Genomic DNA, 23,932 nt, shown 5'->3' on the forward strand with positions numbered 1-23,932 from the left:
AATGAGGCAGTGTGAAAGGCATCATACCAGTACTCTTACCTGTTCCTTATTCACTCCTTCTCATCACATGCATTACATATGGGATTAAAGTATATTGCATATGAGATATGATGTCAATCCTAACTGCAGAGATCAGACCTGATGAGGCTCACATGAAAGGCACCAAGACTAAAGAGAAGAGCAAAGCCAGGAGCTTCAAGGACAAGAAGAAGAGCCAAGGCAGTGAGGGGCCAGAGAAGAAAATGCCAAAGTCCAAAGTGGATGAACTTTTGGTCAATGTTTTTTTATACTGCAATATTGATCCTTAGGGCAGAAATGTGCATTATTTAGTAAGTTTTTATTTATCCTGGCTGTGCTTAAAGTACACCACTGTTTTGGTTATACTCAGGTGTACCATAAGGAACTGGAGAGTGAGTTTGATCACTTTGAAGACTGGCTTCACACCTTTAACCTGTACAGAGGAAAAGCAGGAGATGATGATGACACCACAGTTGTGGACGATGACAGGATCGTTGGCCGATTCAAAGTATGAGCCCTGTTGATTTCATCGGTAGTTCAAAGCAAGGCTAACCACTTTTTTTGTGTGTCACTATATTGCCGACCTCTTTCTGTGACCTTTAATCTAGGGGTCACTGTGTATGTACAAGATACCACTATCAGAGGAGTTCACCAGAGAAACTGGATTTGATCCTAATATGGGCATGTTTCAGAGTATACCACACAATGATCCAATCAATGTCCTCGTGAGGATTTATGTTGTCAGGGTGAGATGTTTCTTATTTCACATTATAACCCTAAAACCTTAGTCTAAAATACTCTTACTTAGTGTTTGTCCTTCACCTCCATTTCCACATTGCTGGATTTAATGAGCTAAAAAAATCATCCACAAAACAGAATCTGCTGTTTCTTTTACCAGGCAACAGACCTTCACCCTGCAGACATAAATGGGAAAGCTGACCCCTACATTGTCATCAAGCTGGGGAAATCAGAGATCAAGGACAAAGAAAACTATATCTCTAAGCAGCTGAATCCTGTCTTTGGGAAGTAAGTGTTTAACAGTGTTTTTCTAATGGGTTTCAAATATGAAAGGGAATTGCAACTGGAATACCATCTGAAGTAGTGGTAGTATTATTGGTAGATTTATGCAAGTAGCTTTAGTAGTCTGTTATTTATCCCTGTAAGGAACAGTATCCTTACAATCCAGACAGAGGCAAACAGAATATAAACTGCACTTTTTCCTGAAACTCTTTAAAAAACATGTAAAAATAATACCAACAACAACTATACAGAATAGAACATATAGACTCCTAAGAGCTGGAGAGCTATAGTTGTGATGGTTTCCAGTTCAAGAGACCATCTTCAGCAAACTAAGTGCTAGTGAGAAGACAGTTATATGTTATAGGTTGCTTTGTTTGGTCTTCACATGTCTCTGTTAAAGAAAAATGGGTTAATCTTTTAAAGGTCCTTTGACATGGAGGCTACGTTTCCAATGGACTCAATGCTGACAGTGTCAGTGTATGACTGGGATTTAGTTGGCACTGATGATCTGATTGGAGAGACTAAAGTGGATTTGGAGAATCGTTACTACAGTAAACACAGAGCCACCTGTGGCATCGCGTTCAGCTACTCTCTGTGAGCAGTTATTTGTCCAGCCTCACTGTCTGACACAAATACATGGTTACACCCATGATCTGTAGCCCAAACACCATGTGTCTATTGAATTGTCTGTTTTTGTTTGGCGCATGCAGGCATGGTTATAACATGTGGCGTGATCCACAAAAACCCACCCACATACTTGCTAAACTGTGTAAGGAGGGCAAGGTGGATGGGCCCCATTATGGGCCAGGTGGAAAGGTTAAGGTTTCAAACCGTGTCTTTCTGGGGCCAACAGAAATTGAAGATGAAAATGGTGAGTTGTTTTAAAAAAAATGTAATTCTGAAAATCTATTTCAGTTTGATTACAACAGGTCTAATCTATGAATATCAGTGAAAGGCAATTTTAATAACTTGCGATGACTGCATTGATTAATATCGCTTTATGTGGTGTGTGTATGTGTTTGTGCATATGTGTGCATGTCTGTCTGTGTGTGTGTGTCTGTGTGTGTGTCTGTGTGTGTGTGTGTGTGTGTGTGTGTGTGTGTGTGTGTGTGTGTGTGTGTGTGTGTGTGTGTGTGTGAATGCTCTGCAGGTTTTAAGAAACAGACAGAAGAACATTTGGCTCTAACTGTGTTGAAGCACTGGGAGGAGATTCCTCGAGTAGGCTGCAAACTTGTCCCAGAGCACGTCGAAACCAGACCTCTCCTCAACCCTGATAAACCAGGCATAGAGCAGGTAAGGTCAGATCACTCACAGTTTTTTGCAATTTAATACATGAACCTTTAAAAGAGATTCTTTACAGAAAACATCAAACCTATGTGTTCCTCAAAATGATGCAGGTATGACAGGTATTTCAAAAAGAACCTCATGAACTAAGCCTCGTTAAAATGTAATTGTTTCTCACTAATTGTTATAAATGAAACTGGACAGGGACGAATTGAGATGTGGGTGGACATGTTCCCATTGGACGTACCTGCCCCAGGACCAGCCATAGATATATCACCACGTAAACCAAAGAGGTGGGTTTTACCCTTTTATGGGAATAGAGAGCTGATGTTGCTGATGATTTATCTGGTAGGAAAGTAATACTGATTAGAAATACTGAATACTCATGCACTTGCCGCATCTTATGAAGTAGTACTTCTCATCATACTATTGCTGATATTGCTGTCTTTTGGATTTAAAATGAAACTTTCAATGTTATGAATGTTTTTTTTTTCCTTATATGTTTTTGCCAAAAGGACATCAGAAATACTGACACAGAGACAGATATCATGCTTCATCTCTCTATTTTACCTTTTCATAAGATTCCTTTCTTTCTTTTTTCTAACTCATAATATTTTCTGATACATAGTTTAGTCAGAGAAGCGTATAAGATGACCACATGTCCTCCCCTTCTCGCCCCTCCCCCACCGCCTCACCAGATATGAGCTCAGGGTGATAATATGGAATACTGACGAGGTAATACTGGAAGACGATGATTACTTCACAGGGGAAAAGTCCAGTGACATTTTTGTCAGGGGGTAGGTATGGGCAGGTGTGTGACACACATGGGTGGTCTTGTTAATCATGTATTTTTGTTTTGTTTGTTTCCTTTCCCTTGTTTTGTCTTTGTTTTTATTTTTGTGCGTGTCTTGTTTGGCCTTGTTATGTCTGCGTTTCGTCTGCGTTATTGCTGTGCTGTCTAGATTTGAGCTCCGTGTTATTGTTTGGAACACTGATGACGTAGTTCTACAAGACGATGCTTTCATGACAGGAGAGAAGATGTCTGACATCTATGTCAGGGGGTAAAATGACTCCATTGCATGGCTTGTCTTCTCTGCCAGTGCTTACCATTAGCCAGCACCTTATTAAAAAGAACGAAAGTTACTTAAGCCTGTCCTTCTGCTCCTGTTCCAGTCATGGCAAAATAAATACCTCTGCCATATGGGACCATAGCATTAAAACAACTGCTAAAATATTATTACATGTTGACTAATGAATGATTACCCAGTAATATTATAAGCATGAGGCTAAGATCAACCATTTAGTAGTTTATATACATTTTACCTTCTAGATATTTGATTAAATGCTATGGTTTTGGTTTCTCATTAAAATTCAACAGAAGGGCACTAAATGCCACGGGATTTGAAAATGTTTCCCTGATAATGCATGAAAGCCTTAAACATGACTGTTTGCATGGCAACAACTACATAAACTGCTTAAACTGCATTGATTTCTAGCAATTGATTTATAAGCATAATAAATATATAAATGTCTTACAAAATGTGTTCTAACTGTAGACTGTAAAACTCTAGCATTTTCTATAAAACCTACATTGGTTTTGAAGGAGATTACCTAACTATGCATTGTCAAGCTGTCATGCATTTTCTTGTACTGAATCACTGCCGCTTCCTTACCAAGGCTAGGGTTGCTGTGTTGGTGCTTATACGTGGAACAGACAATGTACTACAGAAATATATGGGTCTTGTTGGCAAATGAAATCTTTAGATCAACTCAGCCAATAGAGAGTAACCAACAGAACTGCTTGGATTCCAGTTCAAGTGCTTTCAGGTGTCTGGCAATAAAGCCAAGGAGGTTTTTGCATCTCTCAATGACAATTATGAAAGAGTGTCAAGTACATTATGAAAGAAAGATAAGCCATATGACTAAAATGAGCAGCTTTAATAATGTGAATAATGGTCATCAGTGTCATCCTTGAATTTGCAATATCTTTAATGTGAGCAGGTCACAGAGGGCACATTATGCTCAGAAATACTGAGAGATATTACTTAAATTCCCCTTTTCTTTCCATTTTTACATTCCAAGTAGGTGTTAATAATATTAGTATTTACAGGTTAGTACACATTAACCTATAATAGTACAGTTGTCTAATTGTGCTATAGTAATCTAAGTAATAATTACATATGCAATCAGTTTTCACCAGCTTGCTTTTTAAATAAATTCATTACTCCTTTACTGTAAATACATGTATTAATAATGCTAGCATCCTAGCACTTATTGCATGAGACGTAACATTAGGTAGCATTAGCAGCTGTGTGTATTCGCTGTACTAGGTTCTAGTCATGAGAAGGAGGCATTTAAATTAATTTCACTATTTACATTACAGCAAGAATCACAAGATCCCAATATTTGTTGCTATATTGAAAGCAGGTTCATCATATGCAATAAATAAGCTGGCTTGCCACAGGTTTTATAGGCCTGTGCTAATTCTTAAATAAGTTCGAGTGAGGGAAGGTCAAGCATTTGTGGTCTTATGTGTGAAGTATCACAGTGTGACTGTTTTAAAGTAAAATGTGTGGGTAACCACTCCAAATGGCCTCCCTGCCCAGCTGGCTGAAAGGGCAACAGGAGGATAAACAGGACACAGATGTGCACTACCACTCTCTGACCGGGGAGGGCAACTTCAACTGGCGGTTTGTGTTTCCCTTCGACTATCTCATGGCTGAGGAGAAAATTGTCATCTCCAAGAGAGAGTCCTTGTTTTCCTGGGATGAGACTGAGTACAAGATCCCTGCACGCCTCACCCTCCAAGTATGGGATGCTGACCACTTCTCCGCCGATGATTTCTTGGGTATGATAAACCCCCTTTTGTATTATAGGGTCTTTCATACTACAAGCATTTTTTATGATTCAGTGCTATGATCTCATATAGACATTGTGGTGTACTTTGGGAAATTGGTGAAAATCAGTTTTTCAGTTCCTTTAAAGCTGGTAGAATGTCATGCAGTGAGAAAGGTGTTGTGAGTGTAAGAAGTTGTATGCATTTATATGTCAAAGGGGCCTTATTGTCCTCCATGTTCGTCTTAGGATTATCTCCAGCACCATGTGGCTTTTATTGACATGCAACATTTTGTTCCAGCATTAAAAGATAGATGGTTTCTCACAGGTGCAATTGAGTTGGATCTGAACCGGTTTCTTCGTGGGGCAAAAACAGCAAAGCAGTGCTCCATTGACATGGTGCTTAACGAACAGGATCTGCCCACAATATCAATCTTCAAACAGAAGAGGGTGAAGGGTTGGTGGCCTTTTGTGGCCCGAGATGAGAATGATGAACTACAGCTTACGGTGAGGCCTGAACACCTTTCACCATATGAGATTTCCTTCAAAAATATGTTCCTAGCACACAAAACCCCCTGACAGCTTTAAATTATAGCGCTGCTACCATGCATAGACTGCCTGAGTGTATAGTCCAAGTATGCCAATGTACAAGCCCAAACTACTCTTATCATTAGTAATAATTCTCTTAATAGGGCAAAGTGGAGGCAGAGCTCCATCTAATGACAGCAGAGGAAGCAGAGAAAAATCCTGTTGGCCTTGGAAGGAATGAGCCAGACCCACTGGAGAAACCAAAGTAAGATATTTAGCACACACACACACACACACACACACACACACACACACACACACACACACACACACACACACACACAAACATACACAAGCATATCTTAGAAACAAACACAATTGTTTACTTATATTCCCCATCTTTAAAGTGACAGTGTACTCTCAGAATAATATTAGGCATAGTGGTGCTTTGCATTGATCCCTAAAGAAGTCACAGAACACCTTATTATAGTTGGACTGTATTCAGCATTCCCATTTCCAATCCATCTTCACAAAAAGATAATCATAAAGCATAGGCACCCTCTTCCATGCAGGACAAACAGCCCTCCCACTATCTTGTTAACTTTTCCTCTTTCTAACATTCCCACTCTCCATCATCATTTCCTTCCTTCTTCCGTGTGGCTCCCCTGCCCCTGCCTACCCTCACCTGTTCATCTCCTCCACTCTTGAATACACTCCTGTTCTGGAAAAAAAAGTCGTCCGGACACCAGTCTCGTGTGGTTTATGAACCCTCTGAAGTCCATTCGCTACTTCATTTGGCACAACTACCGCTGGCTGATTGTGAAGACTGTGGTCCTGCTGCTCTTCCTCCTGCTTCTCGGCCTCTTCCTCTACTCCATCCCTGGATATCTGGTCAAGAAACTACTGGGGGCGTGAGCAGAGAGGGCAGGACCCTCGGTAGCCCTCCCTTATACCCTCCTTTGTCCAATCCCCACCCCTTCCACGCCTTCTGTGCTTAGAGCAACATTTAACCACTCCACAAGCTCACATTTTATTAAGAAGAACTGTGTCTGTTTAAATTTGACTGGCCCAAGATAGGAAATGAGGAGTACAGCAGATTGCAAGTTGCTAGTTATGCATTCAGGCATCCTGTCTCACCCTCTCTGTCACTGGGCATTCCTATTTTATCTTAACTTTTTTTTGATGGTCTGATTTGTCAAGTTATAAATTTTTCTCTTGAGATTTGGGGCAGTGTTTGAAATATATACCTGTAAACATCTTTTTTTTTTTTGATCACTGTCTTCTTTAATACAATTTGGTCCGTTAGTGTTCTATATCATTATAATTATATATCTCAAAAGATATATAATTAAGGGTCAAGATCAAGGGTCAGGGATATACTTACTGTCTTGCACTCATCCAACATTTACTAAGTAGCGGAGAAAAACATGATTAATTAAATTAATCCTCCATGTCTTTAATAATGACTGTAGCCTACCACTAACCACTAACATGCTTTGCTTCTCTCTCCCACACGCTACCCATCCCCCTTCTCCATCTCTACAACTCACCTCATTATCCCCACTACAACCAGCCGGCCCGACACTACCTTCCTCTGGTTCCTGAGCCCACTGAAGGCCATCCGCTACCTAGTGTGCAACCGCTATAAATGGCTCATTATCAAAATAGTCCTGGCCCTGTTGCTGCTGATCATGGTGGGCCTCTTCCTCTACAGCATGCCTGGCTATCTGGTCAAGAAGCTACTGGGAGCCTGAGGGGGGTGCTCAAATGGCTGATACTGAAACAAAGGGAGAGAGGTCATCTTATTTAACTCCTCCTCCTCAGAAGAGTCTATCTGCAAAGCTTGTTTTTCATTTTTCAGAACTGATGCTGCTTGATGCGTTTTGTAAACAATTTTCCTTTCGGGAAGGTTCACTAACCCACACTATTGCATACCTACCATATTTTTTCAAATGTTTCACATTCCTGAATACTTTTCCAATTCTTAAACTGTGCTTATATCTCAGTTAGACATGTCTTTTTTTCTGGATTTATCTGTGTAATACCATTCAATAAGAGGTGAAGAAATAAATTCGATCTTTAATACATTATTACAATATTGTATGACCTGTTTGAGATCCCATCTTTATTGTTAATGTACAAACCTGAATGCAGTTGATTTGCATGCAACAATGTCTTTAAACAAAGTTATCATAAACTTTAAATAGAACATGCTAAAAATAAAGTTGCAAGCTTTTCATGTACATGAGAATTTGATGTTTTAATTACGTTGATGATTGCATTTTCATTCTATATCCTCTAGTATGTTGAGGGAGTGAGGAGAGGTGGCAAATTCTTCTTCCAGCATCTAGAATTTTAACACATTTGTATATTTATCTCCTTCTTAGTGTACTTTGTTTGCTGTGCCCAACTCTACACTGTAGTTTTGTACTTGCTTGCTTTTTTTCCATAAGAAATTTGTGTTTTGTGTGACGTCTACTGACCAACAAATTTGATAACTAACTTGATTGCACTGAATCCAATTTATTTATATCATAGGGGGTGTATTTATAATTCTTGTTTACCAGTATGAAGCATTTAGGTATTGATTGATTTATTTTTGTCTGTATGAAGACTGAATAAACTCGTTAAAAATAAAGACACTTGCATGTTTTACTGCCTCTGGTGGTGTTTGTTGTGTGGGTGCGACGCCTGGGTAATCCAGTGTCCTTTTCCACTCCACAGTCGGCCTACCACCATCTTGTCGTGGTTGTTCAATCCAGTGCGGGTGGCGTTTATCCTCGCTTGGAGGCAGTATAAATTTGCTTGTCTTGTGGTGATAATCATTCTCACAGGGATAATATTCCTGGGCCTGTCGATCTTTTCTATTCCATCTGCACTTAGTCAGAAGTTTATCAACATTATAAGATTATATTGTATTATATTGCATTGGCTTGTAAAATGTGCACCATTCTCTATGGTTGTCAAATACATGCTTATTAAAATTATTTAATCCGTTTGTTTTAAGAGTCAAAATACTTTATTTGACCGTGTGTGTGTGTGTGTACACACACACACACACACACACACACACACACACACACACACACACATACACACAGAGAGAGCGAGAGAGAGAGAGAGAGAGAGAGTGAGTGAGAGATAAGGTGTATAACATAAATTCAACCTAGCTCTTCAAGCAGATACCTAAAGCATATATAAGTATAATTACTTAGCTTGTACAGCTAAATGATGGACCTCTGTTCAAAATGTATTTTCTCCTTGAAAACTACATAATCTTTGCTGCCTTTACAGTGCCACACCCTCAAGCATTTGCAGTAAGTTTCAAGCATTTGTCAGACAGTCCTAAAGCAACTTACGTATTTATCAGTAGATAGCATGTGTAACTTCCTGGGAATCAAACTCTTGATGCTGGTATTGGTGGTATTTATCAGCTCTACTAAGTAAAATCTAAGTACGCGAGAAAAAAAGACATGACCACAGATGGATGAGGATCATTTTATTATTTTTAATATGAAAAATACACAAAAAAGTGAGAATTTCGAATTGCGATTAAACAAGGACAACTCACGTCATGTGTTTTACGTTTGGGCGCACGGTCACTGTGAAGCGCAATATGTGGCTAGTTATCATTGGAACTCGACGAATTATACTTGTCTAGTGAGATTGTCACCTCTACGCCACCGTAACTCTATCGCTGCTAAAAACTACACGTCGGGCTCCCATTGGCTCCTATTGGCTCCAGAACGCGGAGCGCCAATCAGTGCGGGCCACGGTGAGGTTCTGTGCCTGTCTGATGTGACCGGCTATGGTACATGTTCAGCAGTGTTTGGTTTGTGAGCCCAAGTATTACTCGTATTGCATAGCCAAAAAAACCTTAGAGGCCGGGTCCTGGAAAGAACAATGCGAGCTTTACTGAGTAAGAGCAAACTTATTAAAAATGTATTTCTGTTTAACGTCGGCTGATTAGTTAGTTAGCTAGCTAGTTAACACTGTTGCGGGAAAAGATGGATGAAATGGATAGCTGAGCTATAGCTGTAGATCTCCAGCTGGTGCGAAAATAGCTAATGCCTGGTTTGATGGCTCGATAGTTAATCATGTGTGCTATAGGATACCTAGCTATCTACGCTAAATCACGTTTCGTATTAACAGGCTAAAATCCCGAGGAATAATTTAACGTTAGCTAATGCCTCTAGCTACGTAACTATATATAGTTATCTAGCTCCCTAGCTAGGATAGCTAACCTACAAGCAATGCATTATTTAGCGCTGCTCTTGCTAACTAGCTAGCTAACTTGTGTGAGCCTGTGTATTTTGAAATTTAGCTAGCCATATAAACATAAGCGCAACTATAAATATTTGGTAGCATTTCGCTAGTGGTGAAATTGCCAGCTACCTGGCTAGATCCACTTACATTTATTGCAATTTTATTATCTGCTCCAGGTCTTTAAACATTGGCTACTGATCTTTAGAATTGTTTAGGTAGGCTATAATCATATGAATGTTAAAACAAAATTGGCTACGTATTAGTCTTAAGGTCTGTTTCTCTCTGTTCGTTTTGTGAACGATTTCTGTTAGGGCTTTCTTCAAACTGGATGTGCATTAGTTGTGAGCGCTTATTGACTACTACTGGACAGTTAACTAGTTACAGCAGTGTTGGGCTAAGGCACTTCCACGCAAATATTCGCTTGTTTGTATTCAGCCGCATCTTATTTGATGCATTTGAGATCTGTTTTCTCTTTTGCGTACAAGTCGCTTCTGTAGTTTATAAGTAAAATGTAACTATCGAGGTTTCCCTTTCTTAACTTGCATTTATATGCTTATCTGGAATGACTATGTACACTAATGGATTTACTGTGTTAGAAGCATACATTTTGAAAGCATGGGTTAAAATCACTATCTTAAGTTATTACCTAAATTACCTGTAACTTGGATTCATTGCTGAGTTCTCTGAGCTGGCACTAACTTAACTTCACTGTCACAGGTGTGTTGGCATGTTCCCTGACTGTCCTGGCTGTCCATGGGCTCTACTCTACCAGTGATGTGATTGAGCTCAGTCCTTCAAACTTCAACAAGGAGGTTCTGCAGAGTGATAATCTGTGGCTGGTAGAGTTTTATGCCCCCTGGTGAGTTAGAAAGGATGGTATTTGTTTTTACAAGATCGCCCATTCCATCTAGTCATAAGTCATACACAACTGTTAATGCAAGCAAGTGTGCAATTGGTAATATGCAAGTAAAGGATGAATAGTGTTGGCCAAATGTCACATCATGTAGTTTCAGAAGCCATGGAAAAATAATTGTGATGACTCTGTAATTGTATAATAACTGCAAATTACAAGTGAACTGTTTAAAGATATTAAAAGCCTTAATGCTTTATGTACTTCTTTGAGAATAGTTGTTTATTTTAACAGGTGTGGGCACTGCCAGAACTTGGCCCCAGAATGGAAGAAAGCAGCTACAGCCTTGAAGGTGCACTTTGAATCTTCACAGGATTTTAGTGGCATTGATTTATGTAGCATTTTTTTTCCTCCTTGGTTTTATTGTCTATGTTCCCATGTATAAGACTGAAATGACAATTAATGAAATGGATTTGGTCAAATCGGTTCATAGTTCAGTTCATAATGAGTTCATAAAGCCCCATTCTGTTTTATTCTGTTCAATTCTCTTCTGGTACATTTTCAAGACACTACAAAATTCCTATTGGTTTGTATAGATAAGTATGTGGAAATTAAAACCGATTGATTGGCCAATATCTAGGACCCCAATTTAGCCTAGTTTCTTCATGCTTCTTGTATCTAGGTTGTACAGTTTAATCACATGCATTTACACTTGGTAGTCAAATACACCACTGTTTATACAGAGTAAAATTAGATTGCTGTATAATGTGACATTTTGTTGTCAAATGTGGCTCGAAGGGACAAATATGCTTGAGAAAACAAATTTCTTTGAGGTTAATCTTTATGCCCAAGAATGGCTAGAGAGTTAAGTGTAGACTGTCAGTCAGGTGACGGCACAACACTTATCATTAGAGCTTGTTTTAGGTTGCACTTGTGGTGCTGAAATTGTAGCTGTATTAGAGATTGTGATATTGTTTAAAAAAAAAAAAAAGTTTATCAAGGCTGTTGGGTGTAAAATTATTGCATTACTCTTATCTGTTCTTGCTGTGCATTGCCATTGGTTCATATGGCCATATTGCATTAATAGTTAGTTTGAAATGGAGCGCTACGTAAAACAATGTGAAAGCACATGATGGTCTGGCTAGTTTGGAAACTGTTGCATGGTGTTACTCATTTTCCACATTTTCTTGGTGGTGAGGTAATGGTACATTGAATTGTTTATTGTAACTCAACAGGGTGTTGTTAAAGTGGGAGCTGTGGATGCAGACCAGCACAAGTCACTGGGGGGACAGTATGGAGTCCGTGGCTTTCCAACCATCAAGGTGTTTGGAGCCAACAAACACAAGCCTGAGGAATACCAAGGTACAAATGTCCCACACATCTTTACCCCTTTGTAACTGGTCACTGCACTGTGGATCTCAGATGAACAGAATAGACGTGTGAATACAGGTACCTGAGATTGTGAAGCCTTTTGCCTGCAGGTGGACGCACCAGCCAGGCAATTGTAGATGGGGCTTTGAATGCTTTGCGCTCTCTGGTCAAAGAAAGGCTGAGTGGAAAGACAGGAGGCTCTGACTACAACAGACAGGTAAACTCTGCTGAATCCACAGCCAAAGGCCATGGTAGTGTCTGTTCTTTGGAATTTCCGTTATTTGATTTCATTTCTTGTATTTCTGTGCTGGTTTCAGAGTTCTGGAGGCAGCAGTGGGGGAAGTAAGAAAGATGTGGTAGAGCTAACTGATGATAACTTTGACCGTCTGGTCTTGGACAGTGATGATATTTGGATGGTGGAATTCTTTGCACCATGGTGTGGCCATTGCAAGAAGTAAGTCTAAAATTTTGATAAAGCTAAATTCTGTAACATGTTCAAATCATGTGAATGTAATTGCTCTAAAATTATGGTACTGAATTTTTAACCTTGATCTTAGTTTTTAACTTCTGACCTTTTTAGTCTTGAGCCTGAATGGGCAGCTGCTGCATCCCAGGTCAAAGAGCAGACCAATGGTAGAGTGAAGCTGGGGGCCGTTGACGCCACTGAGCATCAGGTCCTGGCAAGCCGATATGGGGTGAGTCTGCTACACACCAACATCATTTATCCCCTTATTGACCCTCTGTAAAATACTCTTATACTTACTTTTTTCCTAAGGGCTACTTTAAAGATCATAAACTGCTTTGTGTGATTTTCAGAAGTTTTGTACTTGATTGATGATACTAGATTTTACCTAATTTGTAGATCAGAGGATTCCCCACCATTAAGATCTTCCGTAAAGGAGAGGAGCCAGAGGACTACCAGGGTGGACGCACCCGTTCTGACCTGGTTACCCGTGCCTTGGACCTGTACTCGGACAATGCCCCTCCTCCTCAAATGCTGGAGGTCTGTTTAAGTACTTGGTCTCCACCTTTTTGGATCAAATACTTTTGTTTACATTAAAGTGTTTGGAGAAAGTGGGGGAGAATGTTTAAAGTGTCCATTGATTTTCAGATTCTGAATGAGGACATCTTAAAGAAGACTTGTGATGACCATCAGTTGTGTGTGATTGCTGTGTTGCCTCATATTCTAGACACTGGTATGACTGATGGTCATGGTAATTTTGCAGGCTGAACTGACTGTTCAGCTTTAGTTGCTGAAAACAAATTTTAGCAGTTAGCCACCTGTACATTGTTTTAATTAGAATATAGAAGCAAAGCTTCATCCATTCCTTTTATTACAAATCTTGAAAGCAGCAACCCTATTTCTTTGTGCTTGCAGGTGCGGCTGGCAGGAATGCCTATCTAGAAACCATGATGCTTATGGCTGAGAAGTACAAGAAGAAGATGTGGGGGTCAGTGTTTTGTGATGCATATAATGGTCAAAAGGTTATCTTATAGGAGTTTAATCTTGAGGGCAATTTGCTAGCATGAACTTTTTAAAAATGCATGCTTTTTATGACTGTGTCTACCCCTTATCCTGTAGTTGGTTATGGACTGAAGCTGGAGCTCAGATGGAACTGGAGGCATCTCTGGGGATTGGGGGTTTTGGCTACCCTGCCATGGCAGCTATTAATGCTCGCAAGATGAAGTTTGCTCTTCTAAAGGGCTCATTCAGTGAGACAGGGATTCACGAGTTTTTAAGGTGTTTTTTTTTTTTTTTTTTTTTTTTTTTTTTTTTTTAACAGTTTCTCCTCTGATAATTGACTAATTGGTGAAAAGGTTTTGAATATCCTTTTTATTTTATTTTTCTTTCTTTACCCTACCCTAGGGATCTCTCAGTTGGGCGTGGGTCAACTGCTACAGTAGGAGGTGGGGCTTTGCCGAAGATCCATACTGTTGAGCCATGGGATGGGAAAGATGGAGTCGTAAGTAGCTTTGGCTACAGTTTGCAATCAAGCCCTCTCCTTTTCCACCTTTCTTATCCTTTTTGCCATCTGTCACATCTTGTAAAGAATGTCAGACTAGACTTGCTCTCCTCTATCTCTCTCCCTCAGCTTCCTGAGCTGGATGACATTGACCTGAGCGATGTTGAACTGGATGATTTTGAGAAGGATGAATTATGAGTTTTCTGGCTGGAGCACCTGGTGTAATATGGTATAGTGTAGCCCACACAGATCCTACCCATGACCCTCCTCTCCTGTGGATGAGGGGAAGACTGGGACATTGTTACTGTACACCCTTGAAACAAAGACTTGTGTTGCTTTTATCTTCTCTACAATGGTTTGTATGAGATGATTTGAGATTTAAAATCATGGTTAAACTGGCGTTGTCTTATAGGCAGTCTTTTTTATTTGAAAGGCTGGCTGAGCTCTCACAATAAGGATAGTGAGAAGCAATAAACGCCCCTTTTCTCTGTATCCCCCCCCCCAAACACACACACACAATACACTGCTGGAAATTCAGATACATGTTTCTCAGTTCCAGTTAAATGACACCCAGAATATTTTCCCCCAGCCCCATGTCTTTTAGGAGCATCCATTCCTCACTGACTGAAACAGAATAGACCAGAGGAGATCTATTATATGACATATGGGATTTGCTTGTCTTTCTAAAGAGTTTGCCAAGGAGAGAAAGCTATGTTACTGGATATTACCATTTAATGGTTTTGTCCTTAACTTTAAAACATTTTCTTCCTTGTATGAGGATTTTCTCTTAAGATGAATTTTGCCCTGTTGATTTCACCTCCCCTTTAATGTGACTTTGTTTTTAAAACTTTTTCAGAAGGAAGTTAATGAGTCAGTATCCCAGCTTTACAATGTGTTTGTGTTGGACAGAAAGTCATGTGGGAACTGTGTAGATTTTTCTTACACAACTTTGTTTTGACATGGATTTTGTTATGAAAATAAAAAAAACGCCAATTAACCGACTGGGATTTATTATGAACATTAAAAACCAGTACTGTACTAGAACAAGTTTATTTTGCAGCTGCATCTCACTGCTTCAGGTTGCATGTTATGCTGTTAACTAATAGTGCATGAATGAATTACTATTATGCCATACACACAAATGCAACATTTCAACTGAAAGCTGCTGTCCTGTATAAGGTGATGTATGTACCTCACAGTATGGCTGGATAGTCCATTGTTAATCACACAGAGAGCAATTTGTTTGTTTTCTTTTTTCCCCCCCCCATTTACTGCACTTCTACACTTTAAATACCTGTCATGTTATATAACCACTGAAAGTTACCCATGAATCTGATGAATTCAATACAAATGCTAGTTTTGGCAATTCACCATTTGATGAAGCATTAATGTATTTGCAAATATCTTAAGCTATGAATATACATAAGCTGGCAAAGATCATAATTTCTCCAAAGACAGAAATGTAAGTTCTAAACAAGTCCGTTACAAGACCAAACACTGAAATATTTACCTCGCTACTTAAATGTATGCAGTTTAAATTCCTGAAGCCCATCAGTTGTACTTGCACACCTGTACGTCATTGGAACTTTTGTATTCAGCTAGTCTGTCATGCAACTCGTACTTAGTGTGTCTTATTCTTGTGTCCTTGTATTGAGTTTAAATTTAAGCCTAATGACAGAAAAGCTGTCTTTTGGTGATATGCCTTTACTTTAAGTAATGCCCGTAAGGCATTTTTACGGCAGTGTTCTCTGATCTAAAAATGTACCATTTACAGCATGTAGGCTTTATAAACTGAGCTTGCTAATATAACCACAAAACTTGATATTCTCTAATGTTATTTACTATTTTGAAAGTCAAGGGGTCAGACCAAGATACAGGGCTATAGCCCTCTCCCATCTTATGGGGAGGCTCAGACTATGGAATGAAACAAGATGAGAGCAACAGATGTGAGTTCAAGATGACTTGCATGATGCTGATCAGTATTGTTATTGTGTGCATCTATTACTCAGATCTACAGTGGTCCAAATTGATCTGTTACTTAAATGTAGCCTATGATTTGTAAGTATCATAAGGTTTCCAAGTCTTCGATTGTGTGGGTGTGTAGTGTGACATCCAAGTGCTGCCACTTGGCTGCTTTCAGAACTGGCGTGAGGTGCTCTGGTCAGACTGCAGTAGTCTGACGATAGACGGGTCGCTTTTGGCACCTTTAATGAACTCCTCCAGGGAAAGTCTCCCTGTAGTATGACAGAGGCAAATGGGGGTTAGTGATTTTATAACCAGATTGGCTGAATTCCCACACTCACAGGAACAAAGGCGACATGCACTGGATTTTACACTGGTAATAACTGATAATTTTTCAGTTTTCAATAACAAGCTTATCTGACACTGAAGTTTACTTTGAGGACTTGGTGAGGAATTAATTTTATTGTTAAGCAGCGAATAAAAGTTGAGAAAAACTCACCATCATTGTCGGTGTCCATTTGTCTGAAGATCTTATCGGTGCGTTTCTCTGGTGTTGACTCATCCTCTGGCATCTTCATCACTGATGATACCATTTTGTAAATTGCCTGTTGTTATGAACCACAACACATCAATGGACTGGGTATTGATCAATTTCATTTTTGTACTGTTGCCTATTCAGTCATTTCAGTTTTGAGCATTTTTTTCTGTGGAATAGTCTCTGAATATCATTAACAATCCAATGAAAGTCAACAGCTTTTTTCTTTACTAGCAGTCAACTAAGCCTGTTTTTGGCATGGCCATATGGCCTGTGGAACTCAATTGGGGAGATCTGTTTATTCAGGCAGACTATAGTGCCAAATATTCAACTGAGCCAATAATGATATGGAACATGTGAGTTTTGTAACTATGACTTAGAGAGCAAATACGGAAGCACAAAAACAAGAATTAAATAAACAAAAAGTAATGGTAAAGAGATAACAAATTTCAGAGATAGTTACATTTCTGGGGAAAGGAAGAAAAATAATAGATGTCTCTTTTCCATAAGCTGTTTAATAACTTAATAATAATATATTAATTATTAGTAAGAAATGGGTTTTTTTAAATACTTGCGTGGACTCAACCCGGAATTAACGTAGTAAGATTTTTGTTATAAATGTGATAATTGTTATTGTGGGTAAATAGAATTTCTAGCTCATGTTACTGGTGCTCTTCTTTCACCTGTACTATCTCCAACATCTCTGCTCGGCTGATGTATCCATTCCCATCCAGGTCATACATGCTGAAGGCCCAGCGAAGCTTCTGCTCCAGGCCCCCACGGGATGTCACGCTCAGTGCAATAATGAACTCTCGAAAGTCGATGGTGGTATCGCCATTGGTGTCAAACGTGCGAAAAACATGCTCTGCAAACTTGGAAGCGTCACCATATGGAAAGAAGTTGGCATAGATTTTCTTGAACTCATCAACAGTTAAGTGGCCAGTAGGGCAATCTTTGAGGAAGCCCCGGTACCATTCCTGTAGCTCATGGTCTGTGAATTCTGTGTTTTCCCGCAGGTCATTCAGAACCTCAGGGCGCAGTTTGCTGTTCTGTTTACCCATGTTGTAACCCTCCTGCAGACTGTTCTAGAATCTCTCTTCTGGATCACCTGGGTTCTCTTTCTGGCCCTAAACAAAGGTACATTGTAAAAAAAAAAAAAAAAAAAAAAAAAGATTCTGTCAGATGTTGGTCCTGTTTTTTAGTATGCCCATTGTCATACAAATGATTTTTGTCTTTTATTTGTCTCCTACCAGAAGAGGATTTGGCCAGATGGGAAACGTTTTACCCTTAGTGAGATGAGGGAGTGGAGTCTAGTATCCATGGATACCATTTAAAACCTTATTAAGGTGAGAATTTATTGATTTCTTGATGGTGGGGGGTTAACGGCCATCTGGGAATCTTGGAGACAGAGAGAACTCTTACAAAAGGTCATGTCTGACTCTAAATAACCTTGGAAACCATCAAGACTGTTACCAGCCACATAAGAAGGTGGCTACATTTTGGTCTGTATAGGTACATTTAAGTGTCAGGTGGTTTAGGGTGTCATTTTGCTTAGCAATATGTTACCATTCTATATTCAAATATATAACCCTGTGTGTCAGAAAAGGAAAGATACTTAGATACTAAATTACAAAAACCTCTGATGAAACAACACCGCAAAAAATTTAATTACCCAGCGGATCATATTATTTATACACTAGCTTACCATCCACCTTGTCAATCTTTGAAGGGTAAGTTCACTCTAAATGGAGGAAAAACACTAAAGGATAGGGGAAACATTCAAATTAATCTCACCATTCCCTCATGCCACTGTAATTTCATGATGATGCAGGGCTTCTGCATCTTTCAGCGTTTGCAATACGTGCCACCTTGGCTATTTAGGGCCTAACAAGCAGCACTCTAGAGGTTAAATTGCAACAAGCAACCTTATTTCCCAATGATGTGAAACCAAATGAGGCAAAAAAAAAGCATGTTTCATAAGCATCAGGAAAGAAATGTTTAAACAGCATACTTTAAATGCATTATATGGACACCGTGTGAAAGGCAAGGTGTCAGGGCCTGTCAAAATTTAATGATGGGTTATATAATTTAGCTACACCTTCCACTTAACCCATAAAAGCTTTATTGTCCTGAAAGAGAAATGTCCATGTGTACTCTTCGCTGTCCTCCCTTCTTGCTATGTTTGTCTCTCATCCTTAATGTGTCACTCATTTACAATTTTCTGTAATCAGATTTGAATCAATCATGTGCTGTTGCCATGGCTCTTCAAGTCAGTAATGGATTGGTACAACAACAAAAAAACAAGGCTAGGTACAGCCCGCCATTTTGCTGTTTTGTCATCTTTGTTATTTCTAAAATGGAGCACATGTGGAGCTAACAGCCAATAGAAATTGCTACTCCTACTAAAAATGACTCCTTTGCCCTTTACAGCTCATGAGCTTGACTCTGTTTCTTATCCTTTGATGAATCAGGATTGTTTGCACTGTAATACAGCATTAAAGGATGGCATCCCAAAGGCTGGATTCCCAGCATTCATATTTTTCATAGCATCCATGTCTTCTACAGCCAATGTTTCACTCTGTCTGCCATTTAAGCAAGATGGTCACTCATAACTACTCCATTGACTCGTAATGTGTAACTGCAGACATGCTCCTTGCCAACTCAGGGACAGATAAAAACATGGGTGCAGTTTTAAGTTCCCTTTCCACTTCTCTCCCACACTCACCCAGCCACCAGAGACCCTGTCCAAGCTGACAAACAAAAATGCAAGTAAATAAACATGCAGTGACATGAAACAAATATATACTGCTGTTACCAGGAAGGGTCCCCACAGGTCCTATTTAAATGAAAATAAAAATGTCACAGTAATGGTACAAATACAGAGCTCAAACTTGCGCAGATGTATTTTTGATGAACAGATGCCAAAATTAAGCTCTGTATAAGCTGAGACAGTAACTCAAAAAATATTAAGAGTTTTTGAAATGCTTTTTAAAACACAAAAGTGTGTGGAGAATCTAATCATTATTATAGAACATCTATTCATGTCTGTAAATCTAGTCAATAATGCTGAACAAACCCAGTTTTTTATAAGACCTAGTACAGATGTATCTCTGACTCTCAGTTGGAGCAGTACATGCTGTATGTTCTCCTTCAGAAGCAATCTGCCAGGATTTCCCAGGATTCTGCAGGGCCCTTCATGTCCTATTTTATTCAGTTGATTTCACAGTGGTTGTCTTCGCATGAACAATTCAAGACGCAAGCTATGAAAAGTTACCTCCCTCAGAATCAGTTTGGAAATTCTGTGTGGAAGTTCAGCTATGTAGCTACCTCGAGGTTTCAGCAGGCAAGAGAAAAATAAAGCAAAGTTACTTACCAACCAAAAACAAAACATGTTGTTTTTCTTAACAGTAATTTTGCATCTTACAAAAACTAAGAATGTTTTTAAGAAAAGCAATGTTTTTTTTATTATTTATTAGGGACTAACTGTCTTTTCCTATTGTTGATGCATGTTTGAGATTTTTGTTGAATGACAATTTTGATTACACTGACCCTTGTGGTCTAGGCTTTTCTGCATCTCTCTAGTCTAAATAATCTGTTATTATCTGTAATCCTTGGTCAAAATGCAAATATGGATAAATATTCTACCATGAATCCGCTCAAACTCTCTTTAGTATTATACTCACCACTACGGTGTTAAAACTGTCTCCTGTGCAGATTGGGTTGCTAGTCCAGTCTCCCGTGTACACTGACTAACGATGTTTATGTAACACCGCTGCAATACAGGTCAGGCTGCCTCTTCTCTTTTCACAGCAGCCCACATTTCCAATGCCTAGGTGTCCTCCGTGTTATTCTGGCTAATGGGAATGTTCTTTTGTACCATACTACCAGTTTGCCCACACCAGCCTACTGCGTCAGTCAAGACTATGCTTTAATAGACAGTTTCAAACCTGCTTTACTACCAGCTCCCTTTTAAAGTGACATGTTTACACATCTTGCAAACCTGTTTCTTCCCTACTTCTGTACTGACTATGGAACCTACTTCTGAACATTTCTGTCCTTCCACATAGGTACATATACATACACTACAAGTGTGCTCTGAGAGCCACACCGTGTGGGTTTGAACACGTCAACTGTCTCAGTTCAATTCTCCAGGTGGCAGTCCAGTGGCAGGTTATCATGCCTGACTCATCATGCATTAAACATCAACCCCATTAACCTCTTTGTGTTTGGGTCTGTGTGGGCCTCATTAAGTCCCCATCTCCAAAAAGAGTATAACCCAAATCCACCCTGACAGGTGTCAAAAGATCAGCAGGATAGAAATCCAGTGCCTTTCTCCTGCTCCACTGAACCATAAGATGACACTAAAACAAACAGCTTTTGTGCTCAGCCATCAGAGAATTCTGGGTATTTTTCCCAGAATAGATGGTTGTTAATAGCGTCAGAAGGTCATTTGATACATTTCCCATTGACTGCTACAGACAAATGGAATTTAATGAAAGAAAAAAAAAATACAAATGTATTGTTCATGTTGCTTGTATTTATGAGGGCTGCATAAAACTGCAAACTTATTTGCCTTAAATAGCTCTGAGGCTAAGGAAACACAGCTCAGGTATGTATGCTGTAAGGTTGACTCCGTGACGCTACAGGGCCTTAACTGAAAATATGAACAATTGACTATTTACTCTTGTTTGTGAGGACATGCTGTGACCCCGAGGTGAACGAAGAACAACAGCATTTAGTGACAAAACAAATAATGACCAGAGACAAGGTGTATTTTTATAGAATAAAATGCTTTGTTACAAGAGCACAAATTTTAAAGCATGTTTATTTTAGTTTGATGGAGCTACTGTTATGATTTTTTTTCCACCGAGAAGTAAAGGTGGTGACTCAGTCACTGATATTTGTAGACAAATAGTTAAAACAAAAGACTTTCACCCTGCGTTCTTTCATGAACATATTTCACTGTCATCATCTTTTATAACATGATAATCTCCTGGACAACCACAAAAATGTATGTGAATTCGATAGTTTGTGGACAAATACATTCATGCCACACCTACCACCACCCATCGCTCTGCCAAACAGTTAGAGATGAGGAAAAAAAGGTACGAAGGGTTTGCGTAACATGCGGGCTTTTCATAGTTGGTTCGTAATGCCATTATTTAGGAAATTTGCGTTATTTTTTAAGTATACAGTAATAACGAACTGTACCGCATGGTAGGATTTTGGTATGTAGTTTAACATACAATTAACACCCAGCCTATAGTTTTTAACAATAGCTTAACTGAGATCTCAACTCACCGTGAAGAAGTGTTAAGAAGCAAAGGACCCCGGTTGTTTGACCCAAAAGGATTGGTCCGTTTGGTTACGTTAAATGGGAGTGTCCTCGCTAAACCTTCAGCAGTTGCGCTAATGGAAAAAAGTAGTAGTTTAAACACTACACGACTTTTAAAGTGGGATGTTTGCAAAAGTATCCATTAATCTACGTATCTTATCGCACGATATTCAAAAAGATGATCTGACAGAACATCTGTATCTTTAATTCTTCAGATGAGAAAGTCGACTCCATCATTTCTCAAACAAATGCTTGAAACATCATCATTTAGGCTACCAGGAGATCTGATACCCTAGAGCTCCTTGCGCCGTTGTTAATGGGCACGTCCAAGACTATTTGCAGGGGGAGAAGTTTAAGATGTTCAAATATTTTAACATTTTTCTACTTGTTTATTAAGATTTTCTTCACGAATATGTTTGCATTAGAACATATACGGATAGCAAATACAGTTTGTTCCTAAGAACAGCATAAGTTATTTACCGACATTTTCAGGTAATTTAAATAAAACAACCGATGGAAACGCATGGTTCGGTCCCAACACTCTTCGGTGTATCTGGCAGCTGTCGTGACTACGGAAAGAACGTTTCAGCGGGGAAAGAAGTGGTTTTCTTACCACAATAAATACCTTTTGAAAATAATTTAAATAAGGAAAGCTTCCTGCGCTTAACAATTCCTCTTATTTTGTATTGAGTTCTTTTTTCATTTTTCTCCAGGACAAATTACTTTTCTTAAACTTTTAATTTGTAAATAAATTTTGAAGACAGTAAATTATGATTCTGAAAGCATTGGCGTTTTTGTAGCTCAGCAGAGGGCAGTAGTTGTAGGCAGCTTGGGGAAAGTGGTCAGGGACACTCTCTGAGAGAGAGAGAGAGAGAGAGAGAGAGAGAGAGAGAGAGAGAGAGAGAGAGAGAGAGAGAGAGAGAGAGAGAGAGAGAGAGAGAGAGAGAGAGAGAGAGAGAGAGAGAGAGAGAGAGAGAGAGAGAGAGAGAGAGAGAGAGAGAGAGAGAGAGAGAGAGAGAGAGAGAGAGAGAGAGAGAGAGAGAGAGAGAGAGAGATTAACTATTATGAACCTGCGTTATCAGGGGATCTTTAGCGGTGAAATGGGCAATGGAACACTTGAACACTCAACATCAGCACTGAAGACTGTTTGCTCTGAATGTAATTCAGTTCACTTTTATTTATGTACATGTCTATATATGCATATTTAAATGCACATAGCAGATGAGCACACATTTCTGTGTGACTTTGCTTAGCTAAATAGAGAGATTAGCAAAACGTTCCCCATGTGTACATAACACATCACATGCTTTGTGCAGGGCCTTCATTTTTCTGAATTTGAATTTTCTGAGAAGCTCCACTAGGAGGCATTACATGTTGCCTTAACTGCTGGATCCATTAGGGCAGACTAGTGAAACAGACTAGTGTTTTTGTTTTTTGTTTTCATCTGAAAACTGCTCCAGGCAGACTCACCTTCTGCCTTATTCAGCATATTCACTAGTACTTTGCTGTTTTTCTTCATTTATGCACTTTAAGTCCTTTTTTGAAACTTTATGTACAAAGTGCCCAGTGTCTCAAATTATTCAAACATTGGCTATATTAAGCCTACTTCACAGACCAAAAGAAAAGGATAAAACTTTAACTAATTTCTTACCAAAGCGATTTATTTTTTATTAACTTTTATTCAGTTAATTTTTTTAGAGACTATCATCAAGCTGCAATAAATTGTACTTGAAATACCACAGATTAAGGACATGATCTGATACATTTTAAGGACATATTTTGGCACAGTTCAAAAACACAGACTGCCGCTACAAGATACCCACCACCTGGACTGACCAGGCAGTGCAAGCATTACATATTAGCTTGAAAATGATTAGGTGTAGTCTAGTACATGAACTACATATTCAAACATGAAATACGTGGGTCATGTTTATTTCATACTGTACTTTGTAGTTTTCATTTAG

The 23,932-nt window shown here is 39.2% G+C and overlaps 3 protein-coding genes across 13 annotated transcripts in view; 2 read left to right on the top strand and 1 right to left on the bottom strand.

Moving 5' to 3' along the window:
* Positions 1 to 8,336, top strand: part of otofa (otoferlin a) — a 53,027-nt gene extending 44,691 nt beyond the window's left edge. For 4 of the 10 annotated variants that reach the window (XM_026999020.2, XM_035524669.1, XM_026999029.2 and 1 more), the window contains 13 exons: positions 130 to 272; positions 389 to 526; positions 627 to 764; positions 917 to 1,044; positions 1,462 to 1,632; positions 1,749 to 1,909; positions 2,189 to 2,331; positions 2,527 to 2,615; positions 3,021 to 3,119; positions 4,929 to 5,170; positions 5,486 to 5,664; positions 5,850 to 5,950; positions 7,259 to 8,336. In XM_026999020.2, the coding sequence (XP_026854821.2) occupies positions 130 to 272; positions 389 to 526; positions 627 to 764; positions 917 to 1,044; positions 1,462 to 1,632; positions 1,749 to 1,909; positions 2,189 to 2,331; positions 2,527 to 2,615; positions 3,021 to 3,119; positions 4,929 to 5,170; positions 5,486 to 5,664; positions 5,850 to 5,950; positions 7,259 to 7,439 (1,913 nt within the window). In that variant the 3' untranslated portion in view covers positions 7,440 to 8,336. Of the gene's footprint in view, positions 1 to 129; positions 273 to 388; positions 527 to 626; positions 765 to 916; positions 1,045 to 1,461; positions 1,633 to 1,748; positions 1,910 to 2,188; positions 2,332 to 2,526; positions 2,616 to 3,020; positions 3,120 to 3,284; positions 3,384 to 4,928; positions 5,171 to 5,485; positions 5,665 to 5,849; positions 5,951 to 6,419 lie in introns of all 10 variants that reach the window. The other 6 variants (XM_026999024.2, XM_026999021.2, XM_026999027.2 and 3 more) reach the window with 4 other exon arrangements.
* A 1,119-nt stretch (positions 8,337 to 9,455) lies between these two features.
* pdia6 (protein disulfide isomerase family A, member 6) lies at positions 9,456 to 15,133 on the top strand. The gene is made up of 13 exons (XM_026998956.2): positions 9,456 to 9,604; positions 10,669 to 10,810; positions 11,096 to 11,153; positions 12,037 to 12,163; positions 12,283 to 12,389; positions 12,490 to 12,626; positions 12,753 to 12,867; positions 13,035 to 13,175; positions 13,284 to 13,368; positions 13,551 to 13,623; positions 13,755 to 13,913; positions 14,040 to 14,136; positions 14,266 to 15,133. Exons 1-13 carry the CDS (start codon positions 9,589 to 9,591, stop codon positions 14,332 to 14,334), a joined length of 1,326 nt encoding a protein of 441 aa, XP_026854757.2. The 5' UTR covers positions 9,456 to 9,588; the 3' UTR covers positions 14,335 to 15,133.
* hpcal1 (hippocalcin-like 1) lies at positions 14,630 to 22,260 on the bottom strand. Of its 2 annotated transcripts, none has more exons than XM_026998953.2 (4): positions 21,935 to 22,260; positions 17,317 to 17,760; positions 16,598 to 16,703; positions 14,630 to 16,370 (listed from the first exon to the last, which is right to left on the bottom strand). In XM_026998953.2, the coding sequence occupies exons 2-4, from the start codon at positions 17,692 to 17,694 to the stop codon at positions 16,273 to 16,275; spliced, it is 582 nt and encodes a 193-aa protein (XP_026854754.1). In that variant the 5' UTR covers positions 17,695 to 17,760; positions 21,935 to 22,260; the 3' UTR covers positions 14,630 to 16,272. The 2 variants fall into 2 exon arrangements, with proteins under 2 accessions (XP_026854754.1, XP_026854755.1); XM_026998954.2 differs by lacking the exon at positions 21,935 to 22,260 and adding an exon at positions 20,317 to 20,382.
* Between the last annotated feature and the right edge of the window lie 1,672 nt (positions 22,261 to 23,932).

The sequence above is a fragment of the Electrophorus electricus genome, chromosome 3 (genome assembly GCF_013358815.1).
Source record: "Electrophorus electricus isolate fEleEle1 chromosome 3, fEleEle1.pri, whole genome shotgun sequence".
In the NCBI taxonomy this organism is placed as follows: Eukaryota; Metazoa; Chordata; class Actinopteri; order Gymnotiformes; family Gymnotidae; genus Electrophorus; species Electrophorus electricus.

Bases quoted from the DNA above. Each gene is read 5' to 3' on its own strand.
- pdia6 (XM_026998956.2), top strand. The intron at 13,369-13,550 runs GTATGACTGATG...TTGTGCTTGCAG, and splicing joins GCCTCATATTCTAGACACTG to GTGCGGCTGGCAGGAATGCC. The intron at 13,624-13,754 runs GTCAGTGTTTTG...CTTATCCTGTAG, and splicing joins TACAAGAAGAAGATGTGGGG to TTGGTTATGGACTGAAGCTG.
- hpcal1 (XM_026998953.2), bottom strand. From the start codon at position 17,694: ATGGGTAAACAGAACAGCAAACTGCGCCCTGAGGTTCTGAATGACCTG. The intron at 16,704-17,316 runs GTGAAAGAAGAG...TCATAACAACAG, and splicing joins AGATGTTGGAGATAGTACAG to GCAATTTACAAAATGGTATC. The intron at 16,371-16,597 runs GTGAGTTTTTCT...GTCATACTACAG, and splicing joins AATGGACACCGACAATGATG to GGAGACTTTCCCTGGAGGAG.